Source organism: Etheostoma spectabile, chromosome 10, assembly GCF_008692095.1.
Source record: "Etheostoma spectabile isolate EspeVRDwgs_2016 chromosome 10, UIUC_Espe_1.0, whole genome shotgun sequence".
NCBI classification, from domain to species: domain Eukaryota; kingdom Metazoa; phylum Chordata; class Actinopteri; order Perciformes; family Percidae; genus Etheostoma; species Etheostoma spectabile.
Genome location: NC_045742.1, coordinates 15518152 through 15543541, shown reverse-complemented (window position 1 = coordinate 15543541; position 25390 = coordinate 15518152). Strand labels below are relative to the sequence as shown.

The window sequence follows — 25390 nt, the reverse complement described above, 5'->3', positions numbered from 1 at the left end:
TGCACTTCAAAGGATGTGCTCCCACCAAATTTCCATAACTTTTTATCTGTAATCTGTTCCTAATGAGCGATGTATATCTAAACCATTTCTTCATCTCATTCTCCTAGTTAAGTGCTATATTGTTGCAAAATGTAGAAGAAAGGAAAGTATGGGCAGTTTTTCTAATGCTGCCATTATGAGCCATTTTACGATGTCCAAACCAACACAGCCACACATACTTCGACAGGCCACAGCCTGTTTGATATATACTATATGCTACTGACTAACTGTATGTGAGGAAAACAAATGATTATTCTACAACGTGTTTTGCCTCACTTCAGTCTTACTGTTCTATTTTGTATAGGCTTTGCACTCAAAGAGCTGCATATACTCATAGAATCTGGAGTTACAGTACGTAACTACCGTTCTTTTTAAGCAGATGCCGTATAGTGTGCAGAAAACCGAACTGACTGTGGGATGCAGACTAATATTGAATGCTCACAGCAATGAATAAGAAGAGTCGTCAACATGTGCAATACAATGCAAAAGACTTTAATAAATTTCAGAAGCGTACACATACATAAACAAAACATTTACAGTTTTCTCCACACTGGCAAATCAAAGTCAATTACAAAGATCATGTAAGGTGCATATTGTACTTCACATTGAATAAAAGTGAGGTTGTCTGTCTCCCTTACAAGGACAAAAGCTCTCCCCATGTATGAGTATTTTTTTTCTTTTCTCCAAAAATCAGGCAAATCTAATCATTACACAGTGCTAGGATGCTATGTATATTTCATACTGTGGCTCTTACGCAGTAGTGAATACATTTGATACCATAATAACATGTATATACCTCCTTCAATAATAACAACCTGCCTCACAAAGTGGCAACACACATACAATTAAAAGCTTTAAAATAGACATAGTCTGTAGAACCATGACATATTAAGACTGGAACACAATTAAAAGGCTTCTGGACCGTGCAGTAATTTCATTTAACTATATAGTCCCTCACAAGAGGGGAAAAAGTGTCTGGCCAAGTCCATCTGTACATTTTAAATTGAATACACAGACTATGTCCATTTTAATGACTCTAATTCTATGGTTAAATGTATGTACTGTAGGTGTCTTTTATGCCTTACCTATCAAAGCAGTCTTTAGCTTACCAATAAACAGGACTATTAGACAACAATGCTGCTAACGCATCAAGCCATTTACTGGTGTATACTGTAGAAATTATTCTATTCAGGACATAGTCTACCATAATGATTCTATAGGTGTAGAAACAGTAGAAGCAAAATGATGCTCTGTACCAAATGCTCAAGAAGCAGTAAGTGTAGTTTTTAAACTGAGGCCTGGATTACCTTTTCATTTTAGTGTTCAATGTTCTTCTCATCAGAAAATATATTTTGTCAGTGTAAATAGGTGCACAAAGTCAAGTCATTTTGCTTAAGCCACAACTTATTTTAACGACTGCCTGAGGATTATTATCATTCTTTTGTTTGCCATCTGGAGTAATTTTAACATGGACCTCACAGGTTAAATCACACAACCGAATTGAAAGCGACAGACAAAAGGTTAAGCTAAATGCTCTTCAAATCTGCCCTACATACACAGCTTTTGATTTTAACCCTCAGTAGTTAGTCCCTTGTGATTGTGGCTTAGCGTAAAGTATTAAACTTGTACTACTATTCCTCCCTACTGTAATAACAGCATGGCACTTGGTAGCACAGTTGTAAGCACTACAGATTTGGTAGTAGTATTGTGGGGCCATGTGCATATCTGTAAACTCGCCACAGTTGTCACTAACAATGCTATCAGTGGCATCAAAAGTGGGACAGAAAGAGGCGAAAGTTGACAGAAAAGGTACACTCTAATGTGGGCCCAAAACTAAGGTAAGCCTACAGGTTTTTGACCTTGCAGCATGAATACACTATAAGTCTTAAGCTCCATGAGCAAAACCAAATAGAGTAATGTCAAATGATACAAAAATCTGAAAGTAAGAAAATAAAATGGCCACCAGGCTGTTTTGAAAACAAGGCAAAGAATTGGAATCAATAAATATAAACACCATCAACTGTGATAGATATACATACATACATATAAACATACTTTACAGATCTACTGACTGTATTGACACCTATTTTACAGAGTGGGTGCTAGAGAGGGACATTTTTTGAGGAGGGTTCAGGGCATACAGTATGGTCCTCAATGACATAGGTAAGTAATAGCATAGGACTCAACAAGCATTTCTATCTTCCAACAGATTCACAGGAGGACCTTTGTCAAGTTTTAGGAAGGCATCATGAAGCGTCTCTTTTTCTAAAATCCCCTCCCCCCTCCCCTCTCCAAGTTCATCTTTTCTCTCGATTGTATGAAGAGGTGGGGTTTGAGGCTTTCAAGACAGTAAAGTACTTGTTTCACCTCTTCAGCTCTCGCCTTCCTTCTTTCCTCCCTTTGCCCTCTCTCTCTCTCTTTTCTTTCTTTTTCTCGCTTTAGGTAGTGGGAGCTAGAGATTGATTTTAATCCTGTGGGAGCGAGTTGTACCTGTGCCACAGAGTGTGCCATAGTGTGGTGGTTTCAGTGCCGTCTCCTGAAATATAGAGAGACAGACAGATATAGGGAGATTGTAGTTACAATGTCATCGAGCTCTGAGCAGCCTAAGCTGTACCCTTATCAGTATGAGGCTACGCTGAACACTGAATAAAAAATCTCCAAAGAGAGTGTATACGTTTTTTTTTTTTTTTTTAAACGCATTCTTCAAGGCACGGCTGGCAATCAAGTCATTATCTTGTCAGGTTTCCTTGAAGAATGCTACAAGTGTCACAAGCTTGTGCATTTTTCCTGTACTTATCAGAGCATGCAATCTTATCCAATTATCACTCCCAATTTGTCTTTTTTGTCTCCCACCACACTAGTGCAGCACTCTTCATTTCCCCTCAAAAAGTCATTTGGATCAATTTAGGCCAACTCTTTCTTTGGAACCCTTGCCAGTGGGTCCTCTGATATGTACAGAATATGACATTTTGCTGTTCCCAAGAAGGTGTCAACACATCTGCCAATATCTGAATCAGGAAGAATCTGATTGGATACTGCTTACATTAGCCAGGCCCAGAAATGCATAGATGCAATGACTCAACAGAAATGAGAAAAAACAAAAAACAAAAAAACAATGATAATAAAATAAAATAAAGCCACAGTCAGTTGCAAAGTTTTGCATCAGATTAGATTAAAAAATCAAGTTAGCCTTTTAAAATCATGGCTTCTAGCCTTGGCTATGCACCCACTATGAGTCAGCACAAGCCCTTTGTCATCAGACCACGGGTGGCTGGTGTGAAAAACCCATACCTGCACCCACGCAAATAAATGACGAAATGCAAAGATTTTGTTCACTGCTGCCCTCATTATCCATGCTTCTCATAGATATTGTTTTTTTTAGTAAAGATAATATGATAAATTGTATTATAAAAGAGGCATAACTGCAACACTTACAATATTCTAGTGTGTATTTAATCAAACTGTAATGTATGAGTATGTTATACTACAAAACCACTAACAGTAGGTTCTCTTATGTCGTGATATGCATAGCAGGTTAGTTTGGTTAAGCACTGACCCAAGGTGCTCCGTGGGCCCAGAAACACATGCCAAACAAAAGAATGTATTAGCCTTTTTATTCCCCTGCATACTAATGATGATGTCTGAGATCACTCAATAGGGTGATACTCATTTGATCGGCCTTCGCTAAAGCACATAGTCTCACAAGACCTCCTCATCCCTGGAGGCATATTGACCTCGAATATCATGGGGTAGAGGTCAAAAGAAAATGATGACATGCGTAAAAACTGAGAAGAGAGAGGAGGGGCGGGAGGAGGGTTACATTTGCAAATACAACTGGCTTTATAATGAAGCCATATGGCGACACAATTCTGTGGTCTCTGAAGTATTTTTATCAGCTACATCTGTAAAGTCCCTGAAAACATTTTGGTGACCTTCAACCATAATTATCTCCTTCTGCTTGCCCTCCACATCGTTATTCCATGGGTGGGCTTTTTGTCTTTGCTTTATTTTCAGATGCATTAGGTGTGTGGGAGGGTGTGGGCCAATGAGGGATCACTGTAAAGACACTAAAGGACGATCTGTCAGTCTGATGAACAAAAAGAAAAAAAAAAGAAAAACCTTCATGTGTTCTTTACTTTTGGACTTACGGTATTAGGTTTAGGCTCAAGAGAGACTGCATTGCTGGCGTTGACAGACCAAATGAAGCACACTTAAAATAATCTCTTGAAATTCTAGTGCTCAAATATTCTTTTTTTACCTCCAAAGATTACAGCAATAACCATGCTTTGTAGAAGACACGCTGTTTTTAAGTGTTCTGCTTTAGACTTTGAAAATAGATATAGAGCACAAAGATGAAAATCAAGCAGAGATGAAATTATAATAGATTCAACAAACAGGAAAGCTGGTCATCTATTGTCATATCACTTTGGATCCTGAGAACATGACTCACCCAAGGATAGTATGTGGCATCACTTATAATCTTAAAGGACGGCTGCCTTTTTTTCTTCTTTTTTATCAGCCTCATTCGAAACCTAATTACGGTGATTTTAATCATACTGTATTACGAGTGATTAACCCTTTAGTGCATTTAATTAACCTTTGCAGTCACCGATTCTCATCGGGCAAAGCTTCATGCTATTTTTTTCCATGACAGGCTTTAAATAAGCACACTTAAAACTGGTGGGAAATCGAATGTCTAAAGTGGGAGGCATCACTTGTCAATTGCTCAAGGGGATGGAAAAAAAATTGATGTATTATCAGCTTAACATCACTGAAGATATGGTTGTTAAGTAGAACCAATGAAGACACATTTCTTTTCATAGTATATTCAAATTCTAGGAGCATGTGACAACAGAATATGAGATTATTCCGATTAAACCTGACCTCTCTTGTAGAGAAATGAATAAATATACATTACCTAGTAGAAATAAACTGATTCAAACAGAGCCTAAAGATTTGATGTTTACTAATCATATATTCATTGGTTTTAAATAATTCCGACAAGAATACTCCACTTTGATCAGCAACATAAGTGAAAATCAATTTAAATCCTAGATGCATAAAAATCATGAAGAAAATAATTTAGAATTGTAGAACACAGACTGAATATTTCTGCATATTTCAGGGCAGTCAATACCAGTAAGAAAGGAAAATCATCCTGACAACTTGTCTGTGTGTCGTGTTAACACATTATGAATTAAATCTTTGGTACCAAGGGCATGTACTTGGCTTATATATAATGTACCATGGCAGAGCCTAGCTTTTAACCAGGATTTCAAATAAAAGGTATATGAAAGGAATGACTATCAACTCTGTGTGGGTGTCTTCATAAATTATCCTAAGCACAATACTTCACGGGATCAACAGTCATTTATCAAAACTACGCCATGAGGAATTTAATGCTTGCTAGATGTCACACAGAAGTGTACTGGGAGCAAAAAGAAAAAAAAAATGAACCAACAATCTGAAAAATGTGTGCAATATGAGGTTAGACAAAAACAAAAGCAAGCACCTCATCAAACAAAATCAATTATTGATGCAATATCATGAAATTGACCCAGAATTGGATGAATGGCAGTTGTAATAATTATGATCAAAACAGTAACACAAAACGAAAGCCAATGCAACCAAGCAACAACCAAACCCTAAAAAAAAAATAACAAAAAGGAACAAAACAAAAAACAAAAACTTAAAAGTGTTGAATATGCCAAGAAATTCAACTGGATGTTTGACGATGAGGGGAAATGTGGAAACACACTTATCAGTATAAATAAATTGCTACCCCGTGAACAGACTCGTCCACCTTGATTAGTTCCATTGTGCTTATGATAGCAGGTAAAACATCAACACAAATATTCTCTGCCATGTATTTCTTCAGTGTCTTTTCTAACCCAAACTTTCACATCACAACGGCATACCTTTGTTGTGATGCCATTACAGTCTCTCCCATGTGAGGTAATTTAGAGAATGTAAAGAATTTGTATCTGCATACATGCCGTTTATAACAATAATTGCGGCCATTAAAGTAGAACATTTATGGCCTAAATGCAACGTCGGCCTGGCAGGCTTTTTATGGACTACTGCTCCCTTGGTGTTTAAGTATATTGGTCTCAAGGCTCTGCGTCACCTTGATCCCTGTGACCCCCTCCCCCTGCCCCAAGAAGTACTCAGTCTTCCCCACAGCGCTCTGCTCTGGCTGTCAGCACTGAGGACGGCCACCTCTCTTTACCTCTGATTTACATTTATTTCCCTCGCCAGCTTTTATTTATTGGGGCACTTCGCATTTGGCACATATCTCTTATGGAATCATAAGCCCTTTGCTGTACCTTGGCATTCAAATGAGTTCTCTCCCACAAAGCCACACTGGCAAAGCTAAGACAGCACTTAATTTTTTGAAGACGGAATCCACAAAATTGGGACTATTTATCAAGTTGCGTTGCGTAGCGCATCAAGAGCACATTTTTTTGTTATGTGCATTTACCTTCACACTTTTTGCCCAGATGAATACCTGATGAATTGTCAGTGTTTCTGCCATATTTATTTTTTGCCTCGTTTAAACATATCATTCAAATATATTAGCACACAGCATCATTTGCCCTTGACCTCAAATACATCAGTAGAGAGTTCAATCATTGCCGCCTAACCCAGGCTCTCCTAAATCTGGCTACATTGCCACCAAGCACTCACACTGAAGTTTAAAATAGCTAGCAATCATAATTGCACTGCTGCCATTACTCAAGCTTTTGAATATGAAATTAACCTGCATGTATTTTTGTAAATGATTATGCAATTACAGATGTCCATGAAGGAGGGTGAATACATGAATTTATAACAGTCAAAACGGTGAAAGGTTTGCTGTGTTAATTGCGACAAATTATTTGTTTCTTTTTTTTGTTTTGTTGCACACTGATTTTCAAGTGCAAATTACATTCATGTAGACATGGTCATGGTCTGTGTGGAAAAACTCCCTGGATCCATGCTGCCACCCTCCCCCTTTCACCTCACCTACCATGGGACAGCAAGGGGAGTGGGAGTGGGGACTAGTGTGGGTGGGTTTAAAAAGGAAGTCATGAATTACCTGTCGGGTGGTGATTTGCCCCGCAGTCTTGAATCCCCCCTGACAGCTGCACTCTGAGACACTGTACGGGTCGGAGCTAGTCGATGAGCACTTGGAGAGTGAGTCACAGCCCACCACAAACGTGTTGTCCAAGGGGAGCTCCTGGATCACATGGTGTTTCTTTGGGGCCACTGGAGTCTCCGGTTTAATTTGAAATGTAGGCTGAGGGGACGCAGACTTGTAATGCTTGGCTAAATCTGGGCTGTCGGGTTTGAATGTGGTGGGCGTGGTGGCCCAGTTGTACTTCCCCATGGTTTGCTCCTCTAACTCCACAGGGAGATCCAGTGTACCATTAACATGCTCATGGGTGGGGTCGTCAGGCTTGGATTCATCTATGGTCACAAAGTTCAAGAGGAGGCTCTTGGGGGATCGCTTCTTTCTCTTCTTCTTCTTCTTGATCTGACGGTTGTCTTGGTTGGGTGACACCCACTCACCACTCTGCTTGCCCTTCTGTACCACTTTATGTCTGGGTGTCTGTCGGCAGCGCACCAAGGCTGTCACAAATATCACCAAGATGACAGTCATGGTCCCTGCTATGATTGCTATGACAACAATCACATATCCGTTGGCTTGAGGTGTTACCTCACTGTCCCCTATGTTACGATCCAAGGGAGTCTCCATACTTTTTCGCAGCTGCTCTTGGATAAAGGTAGCATTTGACACAGTGTCATTGACAAACAAGTGAATAAGTGCGATAGCATGTAATGACTCAGGCTGGCCTAAATCTTTAACCTTGACTACCAGCCTATGCAGCCCCTGATCAGCTGTCACAATTTTCTCCTGGAGTGTTATGTTACCCGTTGTTTTTTCAATGGCGAAGAGACCTCGAGGGGAGACCCTAGATGTGATGATGATGCTGCTGATAATGCTGTACTGCAGCTCAGCATTCATACCTGTGTCATTGTCAATGGCAAACACTCTGGTGACCACAGCTCCAGGTGTGGTGGTGGTTCGCACTAGGTCATATGAATAATTTGAGGATGGGAGGACGAACACAGGGCGATTGTCGTTCACATCGACTACATTGATAGTGACCTTGGCATAGGAGGAGCTTGGAGGTTGCCCTCCATCAACTGCCTTGACCATAAATGTGTAGGAGCTTTGCTGCTCCCTATCAAAGGTGATATTTGGTTTGATCACACCGGTTTGGGGGTCAATGATGAAATTATCCTTCCCATTCAAAACGGACAGGGTTATAATGGCATTATCTCCTGCATCTGCATCCGTCACTGTGATTAAGCCCACAGTTCCATAGAGAGGCAGGTTCTCAGGCACATAGAAGTTGTACTCAGGGTGTGTGAAAGCTGGGCTGTTGTCATTAAGGTCCTGGACGATTAGCCTGACAGTGACATTGCTCTGCAGGGACGTGGAGCCATTGTCCCTCGCTATGACAGTGAATGAGTACCTCTCCTGCTTCTCTCTGTCCAGTCGCTTGCCAACGGAGAGAATTCCTGACCGTCTGTCTATGTTAAACCCGTCAGGTGCATCAGGGCCAAGAGTATAAATAATCTCAGCATTATGTCCGCTGTCTCCGTCAGTGGCGCTGATTTTTATTAACTGTGTAGAGGGGTCATTGTTCTCCGGTATAGAAAGTTGGATTTCCGGCTGGGGGAAGATGGGTGCATTGTCGTTCTCATCCTTGATTTTAATTAAAACCATAGCTGAAGTGTTCAAAGGAGGCGTTCCCCTATCCGAGGCCACTATCTTAATTGCATATTCTCGAGTTGTCTCATAATCTAGGGGGGCAGCCGTCTCTAGTAAGAATTGATCATTAAAGACAGGCTTCAACCGAAAAGGAACATCATGGTCAGTGTAGCAAGCTACTTTGCCATAAAGATCTGCATCCTTGTCAGTAACAGTGATGAGGGCTATTTTGGTGTTGAGAGGTGCATTCTCAGACAGCAGAACAGTCCCATTAACCAGGTTGATAATGTAGCGAGTGTCTATGGAGGGAACATTGTCATTTACATCTGTTACATTAACTATTACTGTGGCTCTGGAGGGGGTGGAGCTGCCATCACTGGCAAGGACGATGAGTTTGTGAACAGGAGTTACCTCCCTGTCCAGTGGCTGCTTCACAGTGATCAGTCCCGTAGAGCTGTCGATGGAAAAGTGACGTTTGGTTGAGGCAGAGATCTGGTTGCTGAAGGCGAAGTGGATCTGAGCATTAGAACCCAGGTCTGCGTCCGAGGCATGAAGCTGAGCAACCGATGTCCCCATGGGGGCATTCTCTGGCACTGAGACCTCCAGCTCACTGTCCTTGAAGACGGGACGATTGTCGTTGACATCGGAGATGGTGACTTGGAGGATGGCAGTACTGGACTTGGGAGGGTTGCCACCATCCTCTACCTTTATCTTCATGACAAATGTGTCCTTTTGCTCACGATCCAGGTTCTGCTGAACAATAAGCTGTGGCCACTTGTCACCTTCAGGAGTCTCTATGATGTCTAAGCCAAACTCGCTGACACTCTGCAAAGAAAAGAAAACATTTTGAGTTACGTTTATTCTGTTTAGTACTCATAATAGTCATATGCCAATACCACATGCAACATTCTACCAACAAAAGTTTTGATTGTTGTTTTACATTTTTTTTATGACAAAGAAAGGTACAGATCTCTTTAGTGATGCATTATATATTCTGAAACATTCTTCCTCCGATTTTTGTTCTTGTATTGTAGGTTTGTCAATTATCTTAGAAAGCCAAAGAGCTGGTTTTTCTTCAGGTTACTTAGGTTCATTTGTAACCCTTCTTGGGATCAGGCTTTTATGCAGAGATGAATGTCAAGAGCAAATTAAATGACCCAAGATGTTTTAACCCTCCTGTTGTCCTCGGTTCAAATTTGACCCCTTTTCAAAATCTTAAATTTGGGTTTTTATCAACCAAAATGTCCAAAACAATAATGTGGATGCTTCCATACGATGCTCTTTACAAATAAAATAAATAATCAGTTTACTATTTTCTTTGAATTCGGGTGTTTTATAAAATTTTATAGCATTTGAAAAAAGAAACTGATAAAAAAACATTAAAAAAAAATTGACATAAATGACAGAAAAAGCTTAAAAACGTCGGGGGGGGGGAGAAACGTCAAAAAAGCGCAGAAGAAAAGAGACAAAAACATTGGGAAAAGGGGGGAAAAAAATAAAGTATTTTTAATTTGAACAAAGAAAAACCAAACATTGTGTAGCAGGAGGACAACACAAGGGTTAAACAAGGCAGCTGGTTCTTGGCTCTGCTCTGCTCTTCTAAGTTGGGCACCCGTTAATCAAAAGAGTTTTCAAACATGCTAAACATCATCTTGTTTTACTTTTTCTTTACCTTTCCTAGTTACACTATACAATACTTTATTAGTCCTTTTGTAAATGTGCCCATTTATCGTAGTCAATCCCTCCATCCCTCTAAGCAGCTACTGCTAGAAGGGATTCATTTACCTCTTTAGCCTCCTCATTCTGTTTTTTTCTGCCTTCACTAAAATGATATTTCACTTTATCTTGTGTCAAGTTAGAATACAGCAAGACGCCTTGGAACATTTCAACTTTATAATAGGAGAGAGAAAGCAGGAAATGGAGACACAACAATGAGCTCCCATTTTAAATACACTGCAAGACCAGATCACCACAGATTAAGATAAGGGAGTGAAAAACCCTGCACATCAGAAAGGCTTTTTGCACAAGGAGGGCTAAATCGAGGCAAAAGTAAAGCCGGAGGAAAATGAAAACAAATGCATAAGTAATCCCCATGAGAAACCGGAGAAACTGGGACTGGCTGTTAAGAGTAATTGCCTTCCACTTAAAAAGCTTGCACTAATATTTACAATTTCAGATGGGGTATGGTATGGTTCCATAAATGTTTTCAAATTAGACAAGAGAGGAAGGAAAGGAACGACGAGAGAGGAGAGAGAGAGAGCAAGTGACAGAAAAGGAAAGGAAGAGAGAGCAGGGGGAGGAAATACAAAGAAGATCAAGCCCATGAATGAGCTGCATGCACATTATGAAACAAAGAAGCCCTTTGAAGCTCTTTCAGTCAGAAGCAGTTTCATGGTAAAACAAGAAAAAGCATTCTCTTAAGAGATAAGCTTCATGCTGCACATAATGTTGGAAGAGATTACTCTGTCTAGGCACAGCTATCAAATGAGATTAAGATATATACATTCTCCTCGTTCAAGGAAAGAACATTTAAACCAAATTGTGAGCACAAGAATCCTCACTAGGTTTTAAAATCTAGAACCATCCTCGTGCCAGCATAGTGTTGTAGCCGACACAAGGAAACGTGCAACTGCAGCATGTAAATTATTATCTACTCTGAAAAACTGCTTGCAGAGGGAATGTTGTCAACATGTCAGTGATTGACAGAACTACTTAAACCAGCCAATGCTGCAGCAGTGATCTTTCAGACCTCATTTTGTGAACCTTCTGGCAAGCAAGAGTCATATAAGGATAAACAGACATGGTATTTTAAAATATGTGTAAAAAGTGTACAGTAGAGAAACTGCCATATGGATGAACTGTCCTGAATCTTTGTGCACATTGTGGAACTATTTCTGTCATAACAGAAAGGTCCAAGACAACATTCTGTGGGCTCCACTGCTAAGCACTACTCCATCCACACAGAGATCCTCAATCCCCAGTTGTTTGAATAGTTCACAGATTCGGCACAGTAGCTGAGTATCTGCACACTGATATTTGGCAAAGACTGATTTAATAGTAGAATGTTGAGTTAGGATGTGTCAAAGGGAATGCTGTACAATGATTTATGAGCTAGCATTTCCTCTTTGCTTTTGTCTTGGTTTCACACAATTTTACAACTGACAAGGCAGCACTCAGCGCATTTCAATAAGTTGAAGGGAGCTATCTCTCAGGCTGTGCATCCTCCTGAATGCAGAATTAGTCTGGTGGATTGTGATGAGATCTAGGGCAGGCTAAGAAAAGTCCAAATACTTGCATGAATCACTCAGTGGAAACCATAAGGCTTAGCGAGAAGGACAATACTCTCTTAAAAACTAGGTATTAACATTATTATGTGCCTCACACTTCCGCCACACATATAATGTACAGGTTCATGTCTTCTTGAACTTTGATGACTTGCCATTCATTCCTCATTAAAGGTCCCTGCAGTGATCAGAGAAGTATCAGCGCACTGTATTTGTAGGATGTGTGCAGTTAACAATCTAATCAGAGTTGGCTAATTCAAATGAAAATTCTTGAGGGATACTGACAGAAGCAGAGGTTGCTGATGATGAGGGAACAATGACTCTGAACCCCTTTTTGCAGACAGCGCCTCAGATTATGAGTGGATGCATCTTTCAGTCAAGTTGATGACCTTATTAAAACTAAGAGGAGACGGCGATAGGGCTGTGAATATATCAGGAGGACTCTAGTCACGGTGATGCCCATGGATAGGGCTAACTGGGGAGAGCTATTCATCACAAGCTATAGCACCTATTATAATGCTGATAAAAACTCACCCTCTCTCTGTCTCTCATTCCTCCCTCATTCTTTCTCTCCATTACTCATCCACTTTTGCCACTGGCTATGATCTCATGCATATAATTAAGACAAAAGAAGCTGGGAATTGTTTGTCTCTTTTTGTCAACCCCTAGAAGAGGATAATGTGTCAAAATAGGATGCTAATGAAAACTGGAAATGCTTGACAGTGAGCTATCTGCCCAAAAAACCCTATTCACTGCCTATAGGCAGCATGCAATACATTAATCATTTTTTTCTTGCTACTTCGGAATGAAGCTTGAATAAATTTTGCATCTTCAAATGCAAAATCAGTTAAGGAATAAAATTATTCAAACTCCAACTTGGAGTACCAGAAAAAATACCACTCCAACTCAAAAATCTTTAATTTCATTATCTATTTCCTTATATTTGTATACTTCAGAAATCTTGCAAGGAAAAAGCTAGGTAAGTGACAAAGGTTAAGTCTAAGAGCCCTCCAGATTGCCTAACCAAAACACAGACACCCAATCTGTGATCCACTTTAAGTGAGGTTACCCCAGCTAGCAGCAGCACACGGATCTACATAAAATGACTTGAACAAGATGCCCACCTTAAATGTGTCTGAAGATGCTGACTTAGATGCAATTTGGATTCATATAGTGTGTGATGTTGCTGAATCATACAACAATGGAATAAGTAAAGGGGCCAATGTTTGTGTACAGCCAAAATTCTGAGAAAACCCAACAGCAGCATCTTCTTTAGTCTTAGAGTATGTATCCATGTTGGCCTCTGAGTTATTTGGTGAATACATAAAGTGATCAAATCTGCTTTCATGGGAGATCTTCCTCCATCCATGCATGTGATTGCTTTCTCTGACCTTGACTATTTCTTAGGACGCCTTCTTTGCAGTTCAGGTGATGAAGCACACTACTGCACTACACTGATGGCGGAGTTTCACTTAAAGTGTGATTACCATTATGTGTGATGCTGGAGCACCGTGTTGGATGAAATTACCCATCGTCCCTCTTAGCTTTAGAAAAGTACAAAGTTAGACTACAATGTTTATTTCGTTCTTTTAACAATCCAGGCATGCTACATGTGAAGTGGTGGATCATTGAGTCTTGGCTCATTGTGCAACACAATGGTAGCAATTCCATGCCTTGCACAACACAAGGAAACTGGGCAAACTATCATTCTGGGGGAGCTTCTGAGACAAATCTCACAGGACCATACAAAGATAGTCCATGTGTGGCTTAGTGGGCCAAGAGCTATTCTAGGAAATGCTTGCACATTCTTTCCCCACTAAACCCTTGGCTTTACTGCACTTCTGAAATAAAAGATGCCAAAGGTTGAACATGTTTCTGGCTCCTTTAATACTTGTTCCTGTGGTTTACTCCTATGGAACCTGGAATACAAGAACATTAATCTTGAGTACAATGAGAATATAATGAGAAGAACAGAATCAGGGTCTCAGTGCTGAGGATGCTCTAATAGGAAATTCCTGCAAAAGAGAATCCAACCACAGTCTAGGCGAGGATTTAGAATGTGTTATATTGTGAAAAGGGCAAAGAAAATGATTGCAGATGATCTTCATAATGAGCAGAACATTTGGTTGGTGATTTTCCAGGCATGAACAATTCAGGACATTGCGCTGGAGAGGCCTTGGCAGTGGGACTCTTTAAAAAAGCAAATTGTTATTCAAGGCAGACATGGACAGCAACGTTTCTGTTCATTCCAACCCAGTGTTAACTTCATCTGAGAATCCAAGATGGACTTGTCATTCCTGTCTCGCATCAAGCCCTCAAAATCCACTAACCCATCTTTATTTATTATGTTTAGGGTTTCCTCCAGAGTGCTTGCATCTCCCTCTTTAATTACACTTCATTTGTAAGAGCTCAAGTCATCTCTAATGTTCATCTATGCACAAAGCATAGAGTGTTGTCTGAACTATAAATGAAGAATGCATGATATTATCCTACATTCTAGATGTAGGGCTGACTCCATTAAGCAACAGACTATTGCACTGCCGTTAAAAAAAACATCAATTAGATGATACATTTTTGTTTCATAGTTTGGCATGAGACACCTATTAACATGATACAGTACACATTTCTGAAACCAACTATGTTCAGCACATGTAACATGTTGCTGGAAATTGGACATGCAGTAAATGTTGTGTGTGCACAACTGTGTGTTCTCTGATATTACAGTACATGGAGAAAACTTCCACTTAATGAAAACGTAGATAATTTTCAACGCATCAAAATTCATTTCCTATATGGACGTAAACTACAGCACTACATTTCTAGCAATATAGCAAGTTTAGAGGAGAAGCTATAAAGTAGAATCTGAATCATATTGCATGAAAACCACATGGGAGGAAAAATCTGCAGGAAAACAAATATCGTAAGGACTCACTAATTTAAAAAAGTCAACCAATCAGATCTTATGTAGACCGGTGATATGCTGCCGGCATAGGAGTGGGTCAGAGATCCATTACTAATGTGTGTGCTGACTAGTGTTGGGCAAGTTACTTAAGAGTGTTACTTTAAAAAAAAAGACATTTTATCACTTTACTTATTACTTAGCATCAAAAGTAATTAGTCAAGTTACTCATTATATTACTGTATTACTTTGGCGGCAAACCCCGCCCCCCAAACGCTTCAACTGCCAGCAACTTTAGAGCTCATTCTACTTTATTAGAACAATAATTAACCTTACAGGAGGAGTCAGCAATCAACCAACCTGTAAAACTGCAAAATCACGCTGTTACTGTATGTAATGAAGACTATAGCACATTCAAATAGGCTATATCATTTTTTTTTTTCAAGTTTCACACTTACACGCTTACATTATGAAAAGGACCCGGCGACGCATATTCCCATCACCATAGTAACTTGCTCTGACTGCATGCACAAGGCAAGAGAGAAGAGCTGCTCTGCTCTGCTCACAGTGACATGTTGGATGGCATCAATGTTCCCATTTAGATCAAAGCTTCTATATAATGACAATACTTCCAGCTGTTGAAATTATTCCTCTCTCCGTCATCCCTCCATCCAGATTTTGGCTAGTAGCCACCGTGACGTGATGTGCCCTGGTCCTGACCTGCCAAGTGCTAAATTACGACAAGCGCAATTGTTTCTCCATGATATTGTAGATTGCTTCAATGGTCTTTGGTTTATCAAATATAATTGTAAGCCTATTTGTTCTACTAAAAGCTTTTTATTCTATTAAGTCCATAAAGCAACCAGTAACTTGAAGACCGTACCAGTAACATTAGGCTTCAGGCCCATATCGTTCATTATCAATATCTTTCACTCATTCACTATTGATCTAAATTAATTTATACAAGATGGCTGAGATGGATGATATTGCAGCAATACACTCATGACCTCTATCAACTTAACCTGGTGTTAGACTTCATCATTCATAAATGAACCAAATGGACATTCGGTCTTTAGCATATATATATATATATACACACACACACACACAAAACGTTATGTTTAACAACTGTGATTCAGAAAAAAAAAATCTTTTATAGATAGTTTAGAAAATGAACACTTCTTTTATCAAAATTAACTAAACTAAATCCAGCCTGACACATCCAAACACAATTTATATTTAATTTATTTTTCTATGTGAGAGATGAAACAGGAGTGAGCCTCACCTTGACCAGTTCATAATGTTGAATCCCATTGATCCCTACATCAGGGTCAAATGCTGAGGGTACCGGGTATCGGGTGTTGATGGCTGTGTTCTCCGGGATGGATATGTTTATTACAGTGGACTGGAAAAGGGGTGCGTTGTCATTTACATCCTCGATCAGGAAGCGGATCTTGACCAATCGGAAGATCTCATCCGGCAGTACAGCCACTTCAATCTCATAGTAGCAGCGTTTCTCAGCGAAGACCCCTGAGCACAGCTTCTCCCGGTCAATTCTGTGATTGGTGGTAAAGATCTCCCCTGTGTTGGCCTCCACCCTCACCAAAGGCACGTCACCTGTCTTGTACACAGGCTTGAACTGCAGTGGTGAGGAAAGCCTGATGTTGGGGTCAAGGTTGAGGTCCAGGTCCTTGCGCAGGTTCCCAATGCGGACGTTCTCTGGCTGCTCCTCCTTTACCGTGTAGTCCCTCTCCTGGGCCCGGCATAGCAAGACCATACAGGTGAGCAAGACCACCAGCACATCAGCCTTACTTACTAAGTCCATACTCAAGGGTGGATGGGAACTTCACTTCTACAGCAGCAATTCTGCCACAAGAGAGACAAGATAGAGAGAGAAAAAAGAAGAGAGAAAGACAGAACATACAATGTCAGCGCACAAATTACATGGCATTCCAGTTCTGCAGTAATTAGTACTATTTTCCCTCACGGAGAGTTTTCAACTTGACCTATTCATCCTCAACTAGTTATGAGCCCACATCCTTTGCAAGTCTTTGAAAGCAAATTAAAGGTGGTTTTACACAATTAACCTTTGATGACATCCATTGAGCAAGCAGACACGTAAAGGTTAGTAGTTCACGTATTCCATCAATCCATTTCATGGCTGTAATTACATTATATTTGTATCGAGAAGTATGAAAGCAGTCAAATTTAGTGTCACAACAAAATTGTTTGCCTTGAAAGCTTGTTCTCAAACTATTGTGCATGAAAAAATTGGATGCAGAAAAAAAACTTATCTCATATCTGAGTCAAAGTGAGTCAATATGGTGCAGCGGTGTCTTCATAAACTGCAGTTCACATCCACACTTCAGCTGATGTGGAGGAAGCAGAACTGAGACTTAAGCATTGGTGCTTCTATGCACACACACAAACACGCATGCACCCACACAAAAACACTAGCACGCATGCGCACACACACACACACACACACACACACACACACACACACACATGCAGTGGTACCGCTTGACAGCAGCGATAATGGAAAACCTCATTTGCTCTGAATGTAAACAATTGAGCTCTCAAATATTTCATGAATGCCCATGTGTGTAAACATACGCAGTATGATAAGAGCATTGTTTAGAGTATCTGCTATGGAAGGAGACAACAATGTGAAATTATTTGTTGTGGGAGCCGCCATCAGTCAAATTAATGAAATTTAATCTTAACTTCATTACAACCTGATGAATGTGTTTTCTTCAACTTCAAATTTGAACAGCATTCAGTTTACTGTTTGTGCTGTATGATGCCTATGATAAACCCCTTAACAGAAAACTCAGTGCAGATGGGTTTACCATCACTGAACATTGTTCATTAATACATTTTATTGTGTTGGTTGCCACTTTATTTGATGCTGTTGTTCTACACAATCTTTAACTGTTTTATATGTGCACATGCTAGCCAAAGGGCAATAACCCCATTTGCCAAAACCCAAGTGGGTCATTGGGAGATGATGGAGTCATACTCTGCAATTCCTTCCCTGTCAGTATATGCTAGCATAAAATATTGACTGCTTTCCACCAGTTAATTAGTAGCATATTTAGTAAGTTATTAGATGAGTTACTTCCTGTGGTTTGCTAGCTCACATTTGGACTTATTCATTAATTTAATCTATTTGTAGATATCTTTAATAAATGAAATTCCATCATTTCCACCACAATCACACTGGTATTAAAATGCATGGCTACACAGGCTTTAATTGGCTTTTGACATTACAGTGGTGGTAATGGAGTGTAATTACCAAAGTAAATCCATGTTGGGTAGATTTTTACAGTAGAACAAAATGACATTACTGGTCATTAGATTGTTTTTAGTCACGCCAATGCACAGCTATGTTTACTTCGAATAATAATCCTGGCTCCCCATGTGTATTTTTCCAGCCCAACATATTTAACAACTAATATAATTTCATTGCTCCTATTCCACTGTGTATTTAGATTCACCAACCCCCCAGAGTGTTTCCAACTGTATGATTTCCCTCAAGATATTGGTTTGTATTCATACGGCAGCTGCCTTGAAATCAAACGTCCATTTCCTTTAAAATATGGCAAAAGTGTATGACAGCCATCACAGAAACAACGTAGGGCTGGTGCGGAAAATGCATACATACCCGCAGTAACAAGGGACCACAAATAGCTCTTTGGGAGCAGTAATATTTTCTACTTTATGAAATTTCCATCCATTTACTTGAGTCCAACAATATCCTGTAAAAAAAAAGGTACGACTACCTAAACTGCACTACAGGGGTCCTCTAAATTGGCAAGGCAACAGCATTCATAGCCATTGAAGCTCTCGGCCTACAGACAAAGGGGATTTGATTAAAAATAAGAATTTAATTAAGCTGGTTTTGAATCAGCAACAATTGCAAGACATTAAAGACAGCCTGTAAAGACGATTTCTTTTCACACGTTTTATAAAGCAGTCACATGAGACTCATTAAAGAACAGTTGGACAGGAAAAAACATGGCTGACATTGATTAGTGTGAGGGTTATTCATTTTACACATATAGGACACAGGCAGTATTATACTGTCATGTCAAAATATTGATGAGATATATCCCATTAGTAACTGTGACACACTTTACTTTGAAGTGTGCATCTTTCTGAGAGTGAGCACCAACTGTTTTACTGTGATGATCGCCAGGCAGTCCAAGGCTGAGCTCGCTCAACGAATAATGAAGTTTAAATTACATCCTTAAATGGGATGTGATTCGGTGAAGTGTAAAAAGAAAAGAAAAGATCAAAGCATGATCTAGATTTCCTCTCCCTTGTAAGTGACAATAATGTTCCGCAGGATGAAGTGGTGTAGTATATTTTTGACTCAGAGTCCATGCAGTAGTACAAATGTAGCAAAAAACGACACCCTATAATTGCTAATTTTATTACTATAGGAGATCTACATGTATACACTAGATGTATCTAAAGTAAATAAATATACAGAGTTTTTCTTTTCCCACATTAAAGTTAAAATGCTAAAATTATGTTAGGTATTTTAAAGGCAAGAAGCACATGTTGCCCTTCAACACTTTATGACCAAACGTGTTTAGTCTTCTTATTCATGTGACTTAATGCAGGTTCAGTTTTCTTAGCTATGATTTTTCCAACGTTTGCATGGCGTTTCACTTGTCACAACTCTTTACAAGCCTGTCCATGAGGATATCCTAGGTGAGAGAAGGAATTGTGCTGGAGGGGGAAAAAAGTAAGAGGGAGGGAGAAAGAAATCCTAGGTGTCAGTCAGAGTGTCTCCTTTGCTTACATTTCACTAGTCTCCTGAAATTCTATTTTGAGCCCCAGACAGCAGGTTGAATCCAGTAGGTAAACTCAAGCCTCCCTTTTGGGAGACACAGAGTGAAGAAGCGCAGGCCAGCCCAGGATCACTTTACACAACAAAGTGATGGACAGACCTTCCTGGAGTTTGCATCCGCTGAAGGTAGCAGTGAGAGGGGAGACATACAGCTTTTGTCACCCCTCTACCTTCACCCCTAAATATACCCTATAGTGGAAACTTTTAGTGTGGTTTGTCTGAGGCTTGGAACCAAGACATATGGAGTCCTCTAACTGTCAAAGGCAGGTTTTCACCACTGTTGTATCTATCAATATTGCCTTTGGATCCAAAGAGATTTTCAAAAGAGGGTATTGGTAGAAATAATACTTTTGATTGTCTTGGGCTTTTCTCTTTTAACAGCTTTAAGGATCACTGACAGCCTGACAGACCAGGTTTCAGTCAAGATCAGTCAGTTCTTTTTCAGTCCACATAGCCAGAACAATTCTCTTTACACAGTGGAGGAATAAATGTTGTTTTCTCTTGGGAAACTTCAACAATGAATATATATTAAGTCATGCTGAAAAGTGAGAAAGTGCGAGAAAATTATGCTTGACATAAACAGACACATTGGCAATGTTAAGAGTAGATTTAATACAGACAAAAGATTGATATTGAAGTTCAAATATCACTGGGATTTGCATATCAGACTATCTTGTATCAATTAAACAGGAAATAGATTTCAAAATTCTGACGCATACTTTGTGGCACAATGTTTGCATAAAGTCTGGCAATGCTGTTAAGCTGCATAACTCAGTGGCTTTGCACATATCAGTTTCTTAATTGTTAGATAAAGTTGGATTATGTACTTCTTGGATAATGAAATGGACGCTAGGTATTATTTCTTACCCTCCTGCATTAGCAAAATGGCGTACTAATTTACATCGTTGTAATCATGGAACTCAAGAGGGCAGTCCATACATGCAAATGTATTCCTAATGCTAAGTGTGATTTTCCGATGTAGCTTTACGTCACCTTTAATGTTAAATTTGACTAAAATCTATTATTTTTATGAAAATGTGACAAATTCTAAAGTATAAACAAGTAATTAAATTGTCAGAGAGACCATGCAATTAAATGAAACTAATTAAAAAATTAGTATATCTTTAGTTTAAAACCATGCATATTATGAACCATTGGTAAAAGTGAATTTTCTATTGAAATAAAACTGAAACGTATTAGAAAACATTTTCATATATTTCAGTGTGGTCATATTTCAGGTCAAATTTGTGCTGTAGACACTATCATGGATTCTGAAATAAGAGAATTCAATGTGGGTAGTCATTTAATATATGATACTTGATGGGAAGTGCACTTCAACTTGGGAATATTAGAAAGGTATTTAGAAGATCTAAATCTAAAGATGGCCTTACATGATGGACACACGCTTAACTTACTGAGTTTATATATGTGACTGTGGCGTCAGAAAGTTTAAAGGAGCTTGATTGGGAACAACCAAACATTAGGCCTACACTGTGGGATAAAATCTAAAAGCAAAAACGATATTATCACCTGGAAAGCATCTCTGAGACAACAAGTCACTTACTTTATGAACTTGTTATAACACATACAGTTTCCTAACCCGAAACTCATGCAGTCAATATTTAGCTGAATTTATCAGAGGCATTAAAAACAATTGGAGATATGGCTGGAACATGTACAGTACATAAGTATCAATTGCTCTGTATTAGTTTGAAATATGGATGTGCATGAGCAGATGTTTTTTGGTGCAATTTTCAAGTCAAATACTTAGCCTGCTTCCATTTACTCACTGGCTCTTCTTTTAATATAAATGTCTCAGCCTACAGCCAAAATATGCTGCTCACCTTGGGAAGGTTCACATTACCATTTGATTTAATTCTCCAGCAAATATTGAGTTCAGTATAGGCCTTATGAGACTCTTTAAAAAAAAGGCACAATAATAATCTATTGCATAGCGAGCAGTTATACCTTATTTGGAACCCAAACAACCAACTGTGGCGGTTAATCTTTAGGGCAACGGGGAATTACATCGTGACTATTTCAACTATTCGTGATAGAAAACATTGAAATATTTATATTTTTTTTTCCTAGAGTTTGAGCGTGAACAGTCTGAAAGGCCTGAGGTGATGGTCTATGACAGATGAACCGCTTGACCAGGAGCGCGCTGGTACCGCGCACCCACGCACCAAGCTAAGCGGCCAGGCTGCTGAGAAACCTGCACTGACAAGTCTCTGCAGTTGGATGCTCTTAGAAAGTAGGCCTATAGATCTATCTAGCGATCAGTGTTTAGCAAGACTAAATAACGCTCGTAGTCGTGACCAACCGCGCGGTACACATTCGTAATACGATATCTCAGGTTAGCTTCTCAACGATGCACCACGTCCGTGGATAATTTATATTTACATCAGGTGCGCAAGGACGCCTGTTATATATATTTGGAGCAGCTCTAGGAAAACCCACGGAACATCAAAATGACCCACAATTGCAACACACTGATTTATTCAAGTGCCTTGCTATGTATGTATCACTACATTTTCGCCCACCTTATGTTGCTCTCAGGTGATTGTAAATATAGCGCAGGTCTTCGCCGGTATTGAGACATCAATTTTATTTTATATGGACCATATTCATTAGACTGTAAGTCTCCAGCGTCTCTGCGCATATACCAGCCATGTGCTTACATATGCTCAGAGACCACTAAAGTAAAACACATTTTCATCTCAACAGTAAAGTGATGATTAAGAGCAAAGCTTACCTTTTCCGCTCGAATAAGGTGAAAAATCAGCCGTGAGTTCCGTCGCGTGGAGACATCACTGATTTACAAAAAAAGAAGTGCCATGAATTAAACTGAAGTGGGGGAAAGGATCCTCATCAGAAGCGGCAGGAAAACGCAATGCAAATAGAAAAAAAAATGTTATCCACTACAAAAACTTATCCATGCGCTAGAAAAGCGGTGGTCCTCATGTGCAGGAGAAAAACAAAATCATGCACAGCAATCAACTTTGTTCGACCAGGACGCTGTAATTCCTCTTCAGGAGTCTTGGGCTCGCAATCCCACGGCCAGAGATACGCATTGATCCAAGCTGGTTTTACATTAACTTTGTATCCCTAATCTACGTTTGCCTTGCAATTCCTACTTGTTTTTTTACCAGCTTAAAATCGTTGGTACCAAACTTACACGTGTGCGTTAAAGGCTTCTTGACCCGCGCGTAAAACGTCAATCCAAGAGCGCGAAAAAAGGACTTTTGATGAAATACTGAAAGCTTAAACCTTATTTATTTTATAACCACTTGTTTTGACTGATTCGAGGTAGTGCACGCTCCCCAAAAACTCTTGAAGGAGGGATGCAGAGAGCACATCGCCCCCCAATGGAGTTGGATCAAAGTGTGCCTCAGTGCAGCATCACTTACAGGAGCCGGGATAGGCGGTGCATCGTATCTGTCTGCTAAGCTGTAGATGTCTCAGTAGTATTGTATGAACTCAGTTCCTCAATACTGCCCACCTCTCTCCCTCTCGCTCTCCCTCCGACTGACATCATGGCGGAAGGAGGAGCCAACCGCAGATTTAAGAGCCCCGGCCCGGTCCTCTTAAAGCCGCACTGCGTTGGAGAGATGCTTGCACTGAGATGTAACTGGATGGCGGGGTTTGGTTGGACCACAGATGCCTTTGCTGTTTGCAGTTGCCACAGTGCTCCAGAAATCTGCCTGAAAGCAAGAGGGGGGCACTGTTCACTTTTATACGGAGATTTGTGTCTGCTTTTCATTTCAATTAGGTGTTGGGTACTGTATCATAGGCACCTCTGAATAATGATGAGGTTCAAATTCTTTTCAGACATTCCCAAGAGTGTCAACAGGCCATGGCAGAGCTTTTATCAGAGATGAGAAAAGAAATTAGTCCGATAATGGGTTAGTTCACAATTTCCATAGTTTCCATGTATAAAATGGTGTTGAATAATCACAGTTCATCTTATTACCATGAACAGTTGAACACTTGAAATGCAAGAAATGGTAAAACCTTGAAACTGGAGGCAAATGTCATTGTATAAAAATTGAAAAGGTAACTCAAATGCCTATTTAAAATGAAATTGAAGAATCAATTAGATATTCAGTATCAGGAAAGTGCTAAACGTGGTTTAACAGCATGCAATTTAGACCATAAAACCTATTGAGCTGAAACATAAACAAATGTGCTTGCAACTGAATGGCACAGGGTCAAACATGCATCAATGCAACGTATCGATTGACTCAAAAATCCCTGATCACAACCCATCAAGCTGTCACTTTTCTGCTACGGCAAAATGAATGGGTGTTCCATTACCAAATACGCTAATGTAGATGCTAACAGCTGCTTTTATGGGGGTCATAAAGGGTTCTGGTCACACAAAGGTCAAATCCTCCCCACCACAATGTTACAACTGATTACCCATGTCCTTTTACTATCACCTCATACAAGAAATGGCTATAACTCTCCATTTTAAGAAGTTTAGCCCATGGCAAGGTTTCAAAAAGAGCCTCATTCACCTGACCAACATTTCCCTCTTCACAATATTTCATATCACAACACTCATCCCTGAAGACAAGGGGGCAGGGGTAGGGCCAGATGACTGTTTTTCATTTAGCCCAAATAATTGCAGAACCATCTTTCTTTATCCATTGAGAAAACATCATTCAACAATAAATGTTCTTAATTTCACTGTTACTCTCTGAGAACTTCTTAAGGACTTCTTTGAGGAATCAGAGCAATATAATCTGTCACAAGCCACATAATTCCTAATGCATGATGCATATGGCTATTTTTATATTTTACAAAAGTATTGTTCAGAGGAAACTTTCGGCATTTACAATAAATTGGGGTAAATTAATCAATAAATTCACTGTGTTCCATCGTATAGGATGCATTAGTGGACTGTGATAATTCACTAAACCAAATATTATGTATGTAAACCCTGCCTGACACTGGTGCAATTACTGTTTTAACCTTGATTGATCATTCAGTGCTTAGTTAAAACACAAAATCAGGGGACTACAATTGTCTTTTCCCCCTAGGATAATAATCATTAACATAAAATGCTAGCTTAAGACATTTATAAACATTTTTTATGAACAGTACAACCACAACTTTTTCCCACAATGTTAAATCAAAACGGTGCCCTGCTAATAGACTAAATGGCAGAAATGTAGAAAAGCCGGATTTTGTTTTCTAAATATACTAATCTAATAGATCTTTTTCTCAACATTGCTTTTAATCGCTTGCTGTTTGGCCTCCCACTGAATCCATGACTTGTCATGCACACATGTACAGTAAAAGAAATAATTGGAAGAAAGAGCACACTCACTAATGTACCTTATCAGTCCGGCACAGCTGGGCAAGGGGATGGGTGAAGGAAGGGGTTGCAAAGCTAAATTGCAAGGTTGCCGTGTATTAACATACAGCGGTTTTAAGAAAGGATTCTTTGCCCACTATACTCAATTTAAAGCCATTCTGTGGTTTTGTATTATCCCCTCATCTTAAACAGCATAAGTTATCCAAAGAGACCACAATGCAGT

General features: G+C 39.6%; 1 protein-coding gene across 3 annotated transcripts in view; it reads right to left on the bottom strand.

Annotated features, from left to right (window-relative positions):
* The window catches only part of pcdh11 (protocadherin 11), a 126418-nt gene extending 103024 nt beyond the window's left edge, over positions 1-23394 (bottom strand). For 2 of the 3 annotated variants that reach the window (XM_032527931.1, XM_032527932.1), the window contains exons 1-3: positions 22600-23394; positions 16269-16849; positions 7118-9625 (exon numbers count right to left, since the gene is read on the bottom strand). In XM_032527931.1, the coding sequence (XP_032383822.1) occupies positions 7118-9625; positions 16269-16808 (3048 nt within the window). In that variant the 5' untranslated portion in view covers positions 16809-16849; positions 22600-23394. Of the gene's footprint in view, positions 1-510; positions 2576-7117; positions 9626-16268; positions 16850-22599 lie in introns of those variants that run through there. The other variant, XM_032527934.1, reaches the window with a different exon arrangement.
* Positions 23395-25390: the final 1996 nt, after the last annotated feature.